This window comes from Oenanthe melanoleuca, chromosome 1, assembly GCF_029582105.1.
Source record: "Oenanthe melanoleuca isolate GR-GAL-2019-014 chromosome 1, OMel1.0, whole genome shotgun sequence".
Lineage (NCBI taxonomy): Eukaryota > Metazoa > Chordata > Aves > Passeriformes > Muscicapidae > Oenanthe > Oenanthe melanoleuca.
In genome coordinates this window covers 73135845-73152571 of record NC_079333.1, presented here as the reverse complement: position 1 = coordinate 73152571, position 16727 = coordinate 73135845, and the positions used below count along the sequence as shown (strand labels likewise).

Here is a 16727-nt window from a genome sequence, read left to right as displayed (position 1 = left end):
ATCTCCAGGTAGGACCTGGAACCAGCCTACCTGTCAGGCTGACAGTGATTCACTTGGTGCCCTTTGCTTTGATAAAATGATTAAAAAGGTAAAAACAACCGCACAAAATTGTTCTCTGCTGGTTCTGGCACATAGAGCAACCCCATCTCCTGTTTCTATTTGCCCTCAGTTACTTCGACTGAAAGGAAGGCAAGAGGATTACAGCTGGTCCATTAGGAGAGCAATTCAAATGCTGCTTATGTTACAGAGAGCCAAAGCTGACGCTGTTTCTGGGAAATGCCAAGTGTGCTACGATTCTCACCACACAGTCCAAAGAAAGGGAAAAAAATCTAAGCTTTTAAGATCTGAGAAAAAGTACAAAAAGTCTGCTGCAGGGAAAAATTTACATGTTTTAGGCTGAGGGGAAATTAAAATAACAAATATTTAAAAAAAACAAACCCCACAAAGAAGATGATGGATATAGTAAAATTGTTGTTAGGATCAGTGCTTGAGATAGCTGACATGACTTACTAGTTCTCTCACAGTACTGGTATACAACCCTTAGCATTCATCTTCCAGATGCATGAATGCCTGTAAATAAGAGGTTACCAATACTGGAAAAAAAAAAAAAGAAAACTGGAACAGTACTTTGTTGCACTGTTTCAGCTGCCTCTAACAAACTACATTGTCAAGTTCTACGGTTAAGGCAGTTTGTCTCACAAACCTTTGGGTATAATGGTCCTGGACTGGTTTTGGTACACCTCATTTTTTATTTTCTTTTCTGAAACACTTTCAAAGGCAAAACTAAGTTTATTATTTAGTATGAGAGGCATTTATTACATTCTTATTATAAAGGAAGAAAACTTACACCCTCTTTGTGAAAAGATCTGTTTTAAGAGACGATTGAAGAACACTTTAGTAAGAACTAAAGTTTTTAAAGATCAATGCATATTTTAACAGCTTTGAAGTAACAGAGTGGAAAAACCTCACTCACCTTTGTTAGAAACTAGATACTCTACGCCTGTGTTTGCTGGTAGATGATGTATTGCTCTCGAAGTACTGGGTAAACCTGAGAAGGTTTTTTGATTCTTTCAGGTCAGACTGTCAACTGCATGATGGTTTTAAATGAAACGCAGGCTACTACAACAGGTTTGCTGCCTACCAGATCACGTTGCACATTTGCAGCTGGAACAACACTACATTTTATAAGTTAAGCAATGCAATTGCATGAAAATAAAACATGAAAAACATTTTAAAGTCAAGATATGTATATTTACTGTCACACAAGGAATGCCATTAAGTTTCCATTCTACACACTCGGGTGAAAAATTTCTTAAAAAGTCAAGAAACAAAAAAGCATAAAATCTGTAATAGGCAACAATATACAAAGTTTCAAATATAAAATTGTGACTTGTATAGTTTGTTATTTTCATCTTTTCACAAGAGTAAATTAAAAGAACCACACATCACTGAACTTCTACACAAGCTCCTTGTGTTTCAATGTCATTTATTGAGGAGTGAATGAGATACTGTCAGACATGCCAAAGAGACTTCACATTCAAGGGCTGGAAGCTGAACAGCTTTCCTCATTGAGTCACTGTACAAGTTGTTTTTGGGAATCGAAAGTGCGATCAATGAGGTCTTCATGCTCGATGTTTGTCTTCAGTTTTCATCTTTTGATCTACTACCTTGTTGGGCAGAAGGACATTTCCTACCCTACAAAGACTCACACTCCAATTAATACAATTAACACTAGATGTAGAGAAACGTTTATCTGTTATAACGTACATCTACTGTTGGAGGTCCTATGTCTAATGAGAAAATTCAGCTTGTTTCCCTTTCACCATCGTATGGATGGCTGATACCGTTAGAAAAATACTCTTCAGTGCTATTGTAGGGTTTACAGGAAACTTCTTTCATGTTGTGGGATAGAAAGAAATTCAAACACCGTTCTGAAAGAATGCTTCTTCCTGCTGCCACTGCCTGTAGGTTGCAGAAGAATGGCCTACATGCACTACAGTTCTGGTTTTACTCAGAAAAGAAACAAAAGAAACCTAAACAATAGGGTAAAACGTTTATTTGGAGTTAGTTTTCTTGCAGTTGATAATTAAGGCCCTTCAAGCAGTGTTCAGGAGCTCCTGTATGGCTGCCTGTTGATCCGCATTGAGCTGTGATATGCATTCTGTCCACAGTCCTCCAGAAGTCTGGAAAAAAAAAAAAAAGAGAGAAGTGGTCTTTATGCAGGCTGAAAGTGTCCATCCTAAACTTTGCTATGTTTACAAAGCTCAACATTCACTCAGCTTATTCCTACATGCCCAAGAGACTGAAATCTTCAGTGATATACAGTGCTACACAGGTCCAACTTGAGATGCTCTAAAAGGCTGAACAGCAGCAGAGTGATTCAGAACTCTTGGGAACTGTCTGTAACAACTCATGGGGTGACAAGTGACTTCCAATGCTATCCACAGCCTAAACCACTTGCACCAAAATTAATATTCAGGCAAAACTGAACCATGCCTCTTCCACATGAGTGCTTTGGGCACTGGTGCAGCAGTAACACACTCAGAGATTTGAGGTGAGCACTGGGATTACAGCACAATGTGCTACATGTAGGTGTGCAAAATTCTGCTGCCAACACAGGGCATGGCTCTTTAGTGAAAGGAAAGGCCAATTACTTCCCAGAGAGAATTGCACAGCATCTGCCTGGGTAAAAGGGAACCCTTCATCTGTGCTACCACAGCCCTCAGCTGAGACATTAGCTTTCAAAGTCTCCATCGGTAAGGACCAGAAAGTGCTGAATATTAATTAAGATTGAGGAAAATGTATTTATTCACTTATCAATAGAAACTGGAAGCAATTGGCACACTGTCCTATTTAGGACAATGACAGGGAACAAAATTCGAGGTGACTGACTTTAGGTCTTTACATTGGCTTTTCCAGTAACAGTATAATTTAAGTAAATTAAAAAAAAAGTTTATATTTGGTATATTTTACATTCAGTTTGATTATAATGCTCTTTTATCAAAATTTAAAAAGTTTAAAAATGGACTCAAAAAATTTAAAAGTAAATGCTCTCAAATGTAAGTTTTTGGATTTACTTTTAAATATCATTAGGCATTTTAGACTCTTAATGTATGATGAAATATTGCAGAATTAAATGCACTCTTCCAGCATTTCCGATGCACGTTTAAATGGATACTTTACAGTGAAATATTTCTGGCCTGAAAATACCTCAGCAAAGTAGCTTACATTCAATTCCAATAATGACCATGTTGCTCATGTCAGACACTGGCAGTGAAACAGCTTACTGAGATAATTTTAAAAATGAAAAAAGTCTCCTGGAATCTGGGAAGCAGGAGCTTGTTAGCAATTACACAACCTTGAAAATTCCTATCATAGTATAAAATTCTTACAGTCAGTAAGCATATAAAAGTCTTACAGCTTTACTAAAGTCAAAATATTACATGTGAAGAGAAAAAGAATTGGTAACACTCTGCTAAAATTGTATTTTTTAAAATATATGACTTTTAAGATTTTTTTTTTCTCCTCAGTCGGAAGGTAAATCATTCAGCCAAATGCTGAAGGTCTTGTCTCATATTAATCTTCCAATCAATCCTGGCCAAAACCAGACATTGCTGTACACAACTAGTCTGTACATGTGTGTGCCACTGCATTGTTAAAAAAATAAACCTTGATGATTTGAGGTAAAGTGAACAAATGCATTAGGTAAACCCTAATACAAAGGTCCATTCCCAGACTTTAAGTGCTAACAGATTTGTATCTGTCAGGCAGAATCTAGAGCAGCCACTTACACTACTTTCGCTTTGGAACTTGGCTCAATTTCCTTCTCTTTATGCCTTCAGAATTTTAACAACTTTTTCTACCAGACAAAATGGATCTCTTAGGCTAATACACTCATACAGGTGAATCTTTCCAATATCAAGTGTTCCTAAAATTCTTGAACCTGCATTTTGCCAAGGCAGGTCAGGTAGAAAGGATAATTGAAGGTCTGCTGCTCAAAATACTCCATGCTTTTTTATGAGCGAGATGCTTACCAGGCACATTCCTTTCTCTCATTAGTACTACATCCCAAGAACATTTGGCCCTGGAGCAGATCTGCACTATGAGCACTATCACTTTCAGCACTGTAGAGAAGCGCTGTTTAAGTACCTGGACATCCTCAAGAGACTCATTATGGCATAAAGGAAGTGAACCTTAGGGCAGTTACCCAAAGGCAGGGAAAGCATCGAACCTATATTTGCACTGGAATGAAAAGGGCAGTAGTAAAATAACTTGTGGTTTGCACTTATTCTCTAACAAAGAACCCAAGCTGCTGCTGTACTAGAAAGTCACCACAGGATGCTGGTGACCCTTACAAGAACCACATGTTGGATCTAATCCTGCAGTACAGTTCACTGATAAAAGGACATGCAGATTTCTCTCCAGATTCTAATTTCTGACTCAGAAAAAGACCCCACAAAAAACTCATACTGGCTCACACATTTAACATCTTGCTGCTTTACAGTTAGTTACAGTTATTTTATCCAAGTGCAAATGTCACCAAGTTTTATCATTAATCATTCAAGGAACATCCAAGGACCTCCAAGATCACTGGTTGAACCATTATCTCTAAGGAGATAAGGCTCTCAAAACTGGTTCAACAGTTTAGTTCCTTCTGCAAACAGATTCTAAATGTTCCCTTTCCACTTAAGCAAGCATTTATTTACCTGCACTTGGCGAACGACGTTAGCCAGCCGCTTGGTACATGGATCTTCGTGTTTGATAGCTTCGTGCATTTCACCATCAGCAATTATACCGAGTATTCTGGGAAGGTTGGAATTGTTGGGGCCGAGGACAATCGGGTTATTGCTGTTACAAAAGATATATTGCAAAGGAATTAATGTTTATCTAAAATAACGGAGACATTTTACACGCAAGTGAAGTGATTTTGAATGGTCTTATTCTAAAGCTGCTTATTTAGGTTTAAGTTTCACACAGCTGAATAAGTATGCACAGCTTTGTTGCCTGCTGACAGCATGTTCCCTCTTCTGTTAATATTTAACCAGCTGATTCTTTACTCAGCCTAAACTTTATCAGGAAGAAGGTCTGAACTTTACAGAATGGCTGAGTTCCATGCAGATGATGGAACTGTAAATAGTGTGACAGAAACACCCTGCCTAAAAGGACTTTTTCCACTGTCTGTGCCTCCCAGGACAGTGCGTTACTGGTGTCAGGAGCGCCAGTAACGTCAGCTCTCTACCAGCACTCTCCATGACACAGCAAGAAGCAGTTCTGCTCCCTCTTTCCCAGCCAAATGCTGGAGTGGAGGAGTATTAGCAATCAGGAATTTGTGTGGAACACATGATCTACTTCCAGTCTTGCCACGTACCAGTGCTGGAATGCAGAGGCTGTGAATGTAGGACTGGCAGAGCTCCAGAGAAGCAGGTAGCCAGGCTGAGGCACCTTCAGAGAGCTAGTACAGAAATGTGCAGGTACTGCAATTCTCCATTTCTATGTTCCTGTTTACATGCACACCTGGCAGCATTATTATGGTGTCTCTACACTATTCTTCTATAATCAGTCTAGGGACCTCAGTTGCTATTTTGAGACTCTGTCTTAATAAAGCACCCAGCGATACAAGGTATTCACAGATTAGAAATGACTGTAAGAAATCTAAGCTACTTCCTTTATATCTTTCTCCTAAAATATAAATACAGTGCCAGCCAGAATGTGTTTACTACATAACACCTCAGAGGCTACATACTTTCAGTCGTTTATGAAGTACATCACACTAGAATAACTGCTTACTTTCTTCCCTCCATTTACCTACAGGAGGGAACACAAATCCAAAGAATAAACTGTGGGATAAGATGCTTTCAATAATTACTGAAATAACAATTAATAAATTTTACAATAAATTTTTCCATATTATTTCTTTACTTTATACTTCACTTTGTAGGAAAGCAAAAAGGTGCAAAACTACTTGAAAGAAGGCTTCAAGATCATGTGTGCTGCTTTGAAGAGAAAGGACCTGATCATCACTGGTCTCGATATGTAAGCAGAGTATTAGAAACTTCTCCTGAAATTTTCTGTACGAGTTTTCTGCAGATCCTTTCCCACTCTGGACATATAAAGCAGCCAGGATTTTTTTTTCCAGCCATACAAATGCTATTTAGGACAAGAACAGTAGCTGTTTTTAAAAAAAGCAGCAATAGCATCAGGGAAGGCTCAGTTCTGACATTTCAAATTATCTTCTCTCAACCATATGTAGATTAACCTCATAGCTTCTCAGTTTTGGAAGAAGAATGCAAGGAAAGAGCAAGCAAACAGGCTTAGTTTCTGCATTAGTGTGAAGACTTTGCCTTACCTCTCAAGTAAGTCACACAGGTAATTGAAAGTATGAACAGCTTCTTCTTTGTCTTCATGAAGTGGAAGCCATGATAACCAGTGTGGAAGGACTTCTTCAACATTTATACAGTCAGGCTTGAACTTCATTATCTTTCCTATTGCTGAAATGCAGTTTTCTGTTGCATTGACATTCTCTTTGGCTTTGGCATCTGGTGACTGAATGACTCTCACCAGCAATGGAAGTGCCTCTAATTGTTAAAAAAACAAGAATAAAGTTTAATGCACAATGAAGCTATACTTTATTAATATCACAAATTCCACATGAGACAACTGTATGTATTAAAACCAGGATTTTTTTTTGTGTTCCAAGCACTAAAATCTAGTAACTCCAATGTTCCACTGCTTCTAGGTTCTTCTCTGCTCAATAATTATCATATGAAAACCAAATAGATAAATTAAGCCCTGCAAGGAAACAGAAGAAAGCAGCTAATCCGAAAGTCTGAATTTGCTTTAGAAGTTCAGAAGAAAATAATATTCCCATGTCTCTCAAATGGAGTTATGCAATCTAAAACACATGAGACACTGTAGATAGCAAGCATTATCTCTTTAATTGAATGTGCTCTATAAACACAGGATGAGGAAAAGCACTGCCACTGTGACATTCACTGTGAATGTCACTCATTCATTCAATGTGAACTATAGTGCACATCCTATAGTGTATGCCTGCTGTGTATCTATTGCTAGTGGGCACATCTGTATATAAAAATATGTATGGATGTACACATACACCATTAAAATGTGCCCTAGGGAAAGCTCATAGGAGTAATCTTACCTGGTGAATCAACTTGGCATAGTTAAATCATAAAAACCAAGGAAAGGAAATGTCTTTTAATGGAGGAAAAATGCTAGTTTTCTTCCTAGGTAAATAGCAATTATATTTTTTTAAACAGTTATGTTTAACTACATGCACACTTCTAAATGTACATCAATGTCATATTTTTAGCTACTAATGTCCATGCAGACTTCCAAGCACACTACATGCAAGCAGGAACAAATGTCCTTGTGCTCTTCTGCTAAAAATAAAACGCTAAAGCTGCGAAATTCTCTATCAGCACAGTAAGCAGGTTGTGGAATTGTACAGAAAGCACACTTCAAAATAACTCTAATTACTAAGGAAGAGTGAGATCTCACACTTCTGAATTTTGATGAGTAAGTAGAAGCTTTGCAGTTAAAGAATACACAATCACACCTTCTATATTAAGTCCACTGCATTAGATTTTTGAAGAAAGGAGGATTTATGGAAAAACTGTTAAACATTAGAGAACCACAGAAACACCAGACCCACTAGCTTATGTATCAAATGTAGGATAATGATGCTGGACTATTCTCCAAAACAGAGTTTGTTTCAGAGAGGTCTACAGTGTCCAGGACAACTGAGCCTGCATTTTATACCTCAGGTTTTCATGGCTGCTGAAGCTAAATGTCATCTAATCTGTACCTCACTCTCTAATACTAATGGATGACTCTGTAGGTGTGTGTGTCCTTGTAACTGTAAAATTAGGAGGCCATCAAAATAAATCAGCATAATTTTCTCCCTACAGCCTACCAAACAAGTTTTCATCTTGTTCCTAAAACAGATCCATTCTCACATAGATATTGTGTTAGATAAACCTTAAAAAAGCCTTTTGACAGTAGAAGACCCATCTTCTATAGCGTTAAGCTTTTTTCCAAGGACTGACTGCTCTGATACCTGTCACCTTTCAGTTTTGAGGCCAATGATGTGATTTAGGAAGAAATCCATGCAGTTGATTGATACAATTTTCACAGGGAACAGCTAATTATATTCCACCAACGTAACAGAAGCAAACTTGCCAGTTGCATCAATTGTAACCTTGTATCTGCATTTAGACAGCGACTCAATTTGCTGTAGTTTTTTCTTCCATCTTATTTCTCTTTTCTTCACAAAATCTGGTTTTAGTGACGTTTGTTTCATGAATGTAGCTCACATGCCATTTACAAGTTCTTGCTATATTCCTGGACATTTCTTAACTGACTGCCAAAAACATCAATACCTCTGATTTTTCTGAAGAGTATTTACATACTCTTCAAACTTGCAAAAGAACAATACTCCAGTATCAACCAGTAAAGAAATAAGTTACAAATAAAAGCTCACAAACTATGCTTTTCAGAGATATAGCAAAATCTGTGAGGTACAAAAGGTCTCATGACATGGATTTACTTTGTTTCTAATCACAGCATATCTTCATCTATTAAAATAAATCACAAAGTTCTTTCATGTATGCACAAAAGGATTTAGAATACTTTTGAGGTGTCTGCTAATAAACTGTATGCTGTAAAGCTGAAAGCTTATTTTATCTAAAATTCAACTTAAGGAGATGCCAAGTGTCTGGGCATAATCAAAGATTATTTGTCCAAAAAAGAGAAGGATCAAAGATGTTACAAAGTTTAAGTGGGGTAAAATAAAGCATAATTAATGAAAAATAAAATTAGACTTCAACAGATGCTAAAAAGCTAAAAAAAATTCAAAACCAGAACTGTCTAGACAATTTTAAATTTTCATGCTCTTAATGATTCATTGCAAGGCTTCCCACACTGCTTTTTCTTTTCTTTTTAAAAATACACCTTATCCTGATTGTTATCATGTAAGAGTTACATTTACATTAACAATGAAAATTACAACTCTGATTGATGTAGGCAAGATTTCTGTTAATCCCTATCAGATGATTCTTATTTTCTTACATCATCTAATTCAGCTTTCATTTAATATTCATGTGAAATACATTTATATACAATACAATATATTTTAAATACATACTTAGATGACTAAATGTTTTCTTTAAAAAATGGAAAAAGCCTTTAATAAGGGGTGCTACTTAGAGTGCAAAATTAACTTTGGTGATGAGCAAGAAGAGTGCAAGCAGACAATTCCTTTAAATTTAAGATGAATTTGAAATTTCAAAGAAATTTGAAACATTTAGAAAGATACTAAGTGTTTCTGATAAGAAACTCATTTCCCTTCTTACTTTACAGAAATCAGGCTCCTTTTTATACAATCAGAAAGCAGAGAGCCACATAAGTCGTATTCTAGGCTATTCCTTAATATAGGTCTCTTGTGTAGTTTTTCCAGACACCCAAAGTCTCTTGCATGAATATATAACCACATCAACACTAGTAAAAAGCATCTACGAGACAGCTGTGTATCAAAAAGATGTTTTTTATGAAATTAACATTTGCATGCCAGATCACATTTTTAAAAAAGAATACGTAAATCAAGTCTGCTACTCAGTCAACAGAAATGTACTAAGCAGAACAATAAAAGCCAGAGGAGCTCAGTTACTTTCTACGACACAGGCAATACTGGCCACCTGGAGAGGCCCCAGCAGGGGCGAGGCGCTCTCTCTCTCTCTCTCTCTCTCTCTCTCTCCCCCGTACCTGGGCAGACGGGCCGGTAGCTGTCCCCGCCGAACTGCGCCATGACGCCCACGCCGTAGGCGGCCGCCTGCCGCACCTCGGGGCTGCTGTCGCACACTGACTCCAGCATGGGCCGCAGGAAGTACTCGGCGTACTTGAACGAGGCGGGGCTGCAGTGCTCCACCACGTCGTCAAAGATGCACAGCCCCCACTGCCGGTCTGCCCACGGCCGCTGCGGACACTGCGGCACAAACACAACAGCTCAGACACCTCCAAACTGGGCAGCCACTGGTTACATCAACAGCAGCACAGCACACTGGTCTACACTTCTGTTAAAATCTTCACGGATTAAATTCAATCCTAAACCCGTGTAATTTGTGGTACTGATCGTTCCAGTGATGCCATGAACAAAACAAAATCCAGGTGTCTATCTTTGCACCTCTATTTCACACTCCATTACATATATCAGTCTCAATTTTTGCCCACAAGTCTGCAACACTTTTTTGTCCCTCCTCTTGAAATCCATTTTTGAGATACTGGACAGCCTTGAGGAAATTAAATTTCTCAAAACAGTTGTGTGTCAATGATCCTTGACACACAGATTTTAAGTAGCACAGCAGCAACCCTGCTCAAAAAGCATAGGTTAACAACGTCATCCTTGATCTAGAATAATTCTATTTTGTACAACAGTAATTGCTACATTCTACCTACCAAGTTCTCTAAGTCTTCAGGATGGAAGGCATATTAACACATCAGAAAAAATAATTTAAATTAAAGGAAAACAAGGTACTTACAATTAGGTTGACAATTAGTGGAAGTAGTCTTTCAAACCATGGCAGTACCTTCTCCTTGTAACTACTGAATATTGAGTGCAAAATGTCGGATACTTTAGTCAAAATGTAAATGTCACTGTCATCCTGAAAGGAAAAGGATACAATCCACATGAAGACTAACAATCTTTAACAGAGTGTAACTCACATGAAGTGCCAAGATGTCTAAACTAATGGAATAAAGTTGGTTCATGATTTTTTTTATAAAACAAATTTTATTAAGTTCACTAATTTTCAATTCTTTGTCTAATTGTGGAATGATGGAATAACAAAATGGTGTGGGTTGGAAAGCACCTTAAAGGCACCTAGTTCCAAATTCTCTGCCATGGGCAGGGATACTTCCCACTAGACCAGGTTGTTCAGAGCTCCATCCACCCTGGCCCTGATCATTCCCAGGAATGGGGCATCCACATCTTTCTCTAGGCAATACATTCCAGTGTCTCAAGGGATATCACTTTTGCCTATTATGTGGATATTGAGGCAATGAATGGAAGGTTTTTAACATGGCCATCCAGTGAATTCCTTATCTGCTGAATTAATTATATATGGATCTCCTCAAATTAGTGACAAGGATGTTGTGTGACACTCTCTTAAAGGGTCAAGAAAGATGTCAAGCCAGATGACATCAGTTGTTCTTCCTTAATTCATCAATACAGTCACTCCATCACAGAACCCATTAAATTAATCAGACATGATTTGCATTTTGGAAGCTGTATCAGCTGTCTCTAATGATCTCCCTGTCTTCCACAGCTGCCAGGAAAATGTGTTCAATGATGGTAGTGGGCACAGAGTGAGACTGACTGACTGGTAGTTCCAAGAGTCCTCCTTTTCACCCTTCTAAAAAATCTAAAGTTGATTGCTAGAACTCAGTTTCCTGAGACTTGCAGGTTTGTTTCAGGGACAGAAAAATCAAAGCAGGACAAAACTGTCTTGTGCAAATTTACTGCTTCAATGGGTTCCCTTTACAGAAGGCAAAAGTCCTTTTTCCTCTTCTGTACCTTACAGACATCATAAGAAGCTTTTATGGAAAAGTAAATGGATAACTGCCTTTGTGATAAAGGTTGTGGCAAAAATACAAAAAATATTATTCTCCTCCTTTTGTTGTTTAAATTAATTTTTCACCTTGCTCGGTTAATATATCTAACTGGTCAAATAAAGAGCCTTACCTCAGAGCCATGAGTTATATCAAGGTATAACTCAAGTTATATCAAGGTAAGGATTATTCCCTGGATGCACTTATGCTGGAAAACTTTCTTTTACAGCAACTTCTGTTGTACTCAGTATGGTCCCTTTAACCATTTTAACAGGCAGGGAAAACAGTATAGCTATTTTCTGGTCCCAAGTGACCTGCACCTTTCTCACCTTCTGCTGACAAACTATTTACTGTGCAACAGGCAGCTTCCCACAACTGCATATCTAAACCCTTCCTAGCAAGCCAATTTCTGCATTGTCAAGGCACAACTCAAGCAGGAACCCTGGAACACGCACACAATGACATTAAGAGGCAGAGAACTACTGCAGCACATCACAAGGTCCACCTTGGTACTGCCTGTTGACCAATAATTGATGCTTGGGGAAGAGAGTGTAACTCTTACTTTCTGCACATCTTCCACTCTCTACCAAATCAGCAGTTTAGTTATTGCTGAAGTGAGGGCTGGATCTGAAACTGTTTGAATAACTTTCATGACTTTTGTGTTTCTTATATTTCTGCTGCCTTGAGATAAGGGCTACATAAACATACTCTGAGGCCAAAGGTGTATATCCAAATGTTACTCATTTGTTAATTCAGTCCATATGGCAAGTACTGTCCTCATCCCACCCCTCCTTTCACAGGGTAATGCAGGCAAGTCTTTCTACAGACTTTACAGAAAAATCAGCAAACACTAGAACATTTTAAAAAATGTCCTGCAACTCTGTTGCAGAGTGGGGACTCAGCTTTTCTGAAACTGCTGTCTGCTTGCATTTCTCAGTAGGGAGTGACACACAGGAAATAAAAGGGTCTTGGAGGCAACAAAAATCTAACCTCTTACATGCTGGCCTAATTCTGAAAAGCCTAAAAAGAGGCTCAAGAACCATACTGTCATTTAAGACAGTATTTACATATGGGTGTATGATTTCAGGAGTCTGCATACCGGTTAAATTCATGTGATCAAGCTTCATACCTGCACTGTGCAGCAAAAAAAAATTAGTTCTTAAATTCACCGAGTATCCTTTGTCTCATAGTATAAGCAGCAGTCAGTCATTGTTACTCTCTCCATACTAATAATGATTTAATACAAGTATTGTATCTCTTCTACAATCACCTCCACTTTAAACTATTAACTCACTTTGGTACCCTTACATGTAAAGTCACTTTGGTATTCTCTCATAAGCAAACACATGATGGCAGCTGTTTATCCTGCTGTCCTTTCCTCATACTGTTTTTGGACTATTTTCTTGAGACAGGCTGGATCAGAGGTACAGAGACCCTAGGTTAAGAGCCACCCAGTTTGCAAGGCTCAAAGAAAAAGAAAGTCAGCAAAGCTAGACCCAAGGGATGACCTCATTGCAGTCTACAACTTCGTCACTGGGGGAACAGGATGTGGTGACAGTGACAGAACCAAAATGAATGGCCTCAAATTGTGTCAGGAAAGGTTTTGGTTGGGTATTAGAAAAAGGTTCTTCCCCCAGAGGGTGCTTGGGCACTGGAACAGGCTCCCTAGGGCAGTGGTCACAGCACCAGCCTGGCAGAGCTCAAGGAGCATTTGGACAGTGCTCTCAGGCACATGGTGTGACTCTTGGGGATGCCCTGTGCAGGGCCTGGAGTGGATGATCCTTGTGGGTCCCTTCCAAATCAGCTTATTCTGTAACTAAATGGTCTGTTGTCAAGTCTGTACCAGTGTTAATGTCATCCAAGAATTGTTTGAGCAGATGAAGAAAATAAAAAGCTATGTCCTGAACTTCTTACTTCAGCAGATCAGACAAGGAAACTTTTCATATTTTCTAATTCACAAATGTAGAGTGACCCATTTCTTACTGAAAGTTTTGAAGGACTATGGTAACAAGATTCTTCTGTGAAGAAATAATTCTGAGGATGCACTATGCCCTAAATGACTAGAAAGCATATTTGGGCAATATTTACATCTTGGTTCTTGATGAATAGAAAAACTCTTCAAACTAACTTACTTCATCTTGTAATGACTCTTCAACTTGTTCATCATAGTCTTCATCTTGTCTTTTCACTAAATTAAAAAATAAAAAATTAAATCACTACATTTCTGTAAGTGCATAAAAGCCTGTGAAAGGGAAAAATGAAGCAGAAATAAATTTAGAAAACAGGAAACAGTAGCTGAAGATGCAACAGGAATTTTCCATTTTTAAGAAGCTTCAAAAAACTTTGACAGAAAAGGAAGAAGTCAGGACAGCTCAGTTTAAGAATGTGTAAAAATGCACATGAAATCAATATTAACCCACTAGCTTGTCCACAAAGACAAGAAAAATGCTTGTAAAGAGAAACTGCTATTGCTTTGAGAAAACTGTAAAGACTTCAGATGAAAAAAACCCCACAGAAATGATAACACCATAGATGTGCACTGTCTTTCAAGTAAATCTGTCCACTAACTTTTGATTAAATAACAGTATTGCTGAAATAGATGCCATCTTCATCCTCCTAGAGCTTACAAATACAACTCATGGACTCTGCTGGTTCACAGTCCAATTACTTTACATAAATATACAAATCAATGAAATCTAAACAGTTTTTTTCTCTGTGTTTAAAGAACAGCCACATCATCCGTTAACAGGATTTGTGTTAACTTACCCTGTCTTAATTCTTGATTTTTAAAGTGCTCTTCTAGTTTTTCTTTCAAAATTACTCCAAGCTCTTCAAAGTGTTCATTGTTAAGGCATCCATCTCCCATTACCTCAATGCACTTGTGAAATAAAACAACCAGTTTTTCAGCTTTAAAATTTAACACAAACAGTCTTAACAAAATCTAAATACACATGCTCTGGACCACTAGCAGGAATAATATTAGAACAGTCATACTGTAATCAATGCTCAAATGATAGAAGTAAGGCATAGTACCACTGTACATTTCATACCCATAATTTAAGTCACTCATGGTTAAAATGAAAACATTTGATAACCGTTTTAGGTTAATACTTTGGTAGTCTTGCAAAACAAAATATAACTTTTTCCATCAGCTTTAACAACATTTATAGTCACAACAAATCTCCTGCATTTATTTGAGCCTTTTAAAGGAACTCCAAACATGTCTGTTCTTATTTCAAAAAGCCACAAACAGTAACACAGTGAAATTTGTAAGAATGTTACCTTTGCAAAAGAATGCATTATTTCTGAGAGGACATCAGACTCTGGCTCCGTCCCAATGGCTTTGATGAGAGCATCACACATGAAGTGCCACATCTGAGTGAGGTACTCTGGCCCACGAACCCTGGCACATGCAAGAAGGAGGGGCATCGACTCCGCTGCTGCCACCCGGACACGTGCCATTATTAAGGAAATACAGCAATCAACACCAACAATGTGCTCAGAGTTTAAGACCCCACACCATAATGAAGGTTTTAGTTTTCTACCTGAAACTCATTTCTTTACAATCCATGCATTAATTTCTTAATTAGATATAGATTAAATAATAGGAAAATTACACTGTCTGCTATTTAGAAGCAGCTTCAAGCCTGTTTCAGACAATAACAGAAAAGCTGTTCAAGTTCTCTTCTGCTTTGTTACACAAACATCACTTTTTCTACTGATTGCTTATTTAGAAGGAAACTAGGGGGAAAAGTAGCAATACATTGCCAAAAATAGGGTGTGTAAACCAACATTCTCTGAAATCATTTCTGCTAGAAAGTCAAAGACTATTTTAACACTAACACTTTCAATTAATTTAGGAAAACAGGAAGCACAATTTGGATTGTAAGTTTCTGTATTCACAGTGGAATTTGTTAATAGGATATCATCATGGAAGTAGAACTTCAGCAATGGAACCATCAGCTTTACAACTTGCTCTGTGTATTCCACGAATCCTTCTTTCAGCTCTTTTGCATAGCAAACCTGAAAAACAGAGCACAGATATGCCTCTTTTTACAGAAAATACTTATACTTTTCAACTATGTAAAGGTGAGAGAGATTGTTAAAAGTGCAAGAGTTTTTTAGTTTGTTTTAAAAGAAGTGTAAGAATCCATTTACCTTCCCCCTCAACTGTGGTAATTTGAGAAACCCTGATAGCAGCATGAGTTCTTATTCATAGGGCATGCATGTATTTTTCAAAACAAATTCCAAAACAGCAATATTTGCAAAAAGGAACTACTTTTTAACATATCCAATTCCTTTTTTTTTGCTAACAAAAGAAAATCATCTGTTAATTTTAAAAATTTTAAGCTATCTAAATAAACCATTTTTAATCAAATAAACCACATGCAACTAAGTGCCTGTAATCCAAACTAAGCAGTATCACGCAAAAAGTCTTTCACTTGAGACAAAAAAAGAGTATTTTGGTTACAGATTTTGGCTTCAGACTCAATTGACCAGAAACACATAGACCACCAAAACTTTTATTACTCACCAGCATCTGGCATGCAGTTGATTTTTCTTCAAGGCCAGCAGTTTTAATTCCAAAACTCTGCTGATCGCCTATGCTTACAAATTCCCAACCTTCATCATCACTCATATTCTCCATATCCTGTGCTGTTGTACAGAGGGGAGGAAAATTAATCTAAAAGTGCTACAAAATCATTTATTTCAGTATACTTTTCAAGCAAAACATAATCTTAAACCTACTGTCTAAAAGAGCTACTTCAGGTTTAATGGATGCAGTCTTCATTAAAGGTCCCATGACAACAGGAAGGTACTGCTGAAATTCCTTTCCAAGAATTTTGCACATTCTGGCCCATGCAGAGATCATGTAAGAAATCTAGAAAAGAGAAGGCAAAATTTTCATGTCCCATATTTTGTTTTAATACATACTTAAAAGAAAAGCATAAAGGAAATACATTACACAATAGGGCTTTTGAAGAGAATTTGGCATCAGTCCATAAAGCTTATTTCAAAGAGAAGTAATAAAATATGCAATCCACATAAAAATGCATCTTCAAAAGACATCCCAAGTCTAACAACACCTTGACAGCAGCTCTGAT

The 16727-nt window shown here is 37.6% G+C and overlaps 1 protein-coding gene across 1 annotated transcript in view; it reads right to left on the bottom strand.

The window, feature by feature from the left end:
- Positions 1 to 2038: 2038 nt before the first annotated feature.
- IPO5 (importin 5) overlaps positions 2039 to 16727 on the bottom strand; it is a 40940-nt gene continuing 26251 nt past the window's right edge. The window contains exons 16-26 of the mRNA XM_056497876.1: positions 16372 to 16504; positions 16157 to 16278; positions 15549 to 15645; positions 14905 to 15077; positions 14389 to 14500; positions 13755 to 13810; positions 10554 to 10676; positions 9781 to 10000; positions 6347 to 6575; positions 4707 to 4848; positions 2039 to 2183 (exon numbers count right to left, since the gene is read on the bottom strand). Of these exons, the coding sequence (XP_056353851.1) occupies positions 2097 to 2183; positions 4707 to 4848; positions 6347 to 6575; positions 9781 to 10000; positions 10554 to 10676; positions 13755 to 13810; positions 14389 to 14500; positions 14905 to 15077; positions 15549 to 15645; positions 16157 to 16278; positions 16372 to 16504 (1494 nt within the window). The 3' untranslated portion in view covers positions 2039 to 2096. The remainder of the gene's footprint in view (positions 2184 to 4706; positions 4849 to 6346; positions 6576 to 9780; positions 10001 to 10553; positions 10677 to 13754; positions 13811 to 14388; positions 14501 to 14904; positions 15078 to 15548; positions 15646 to 16156; positions 16279 to 16371; positions 16505 to 16727) is intronic.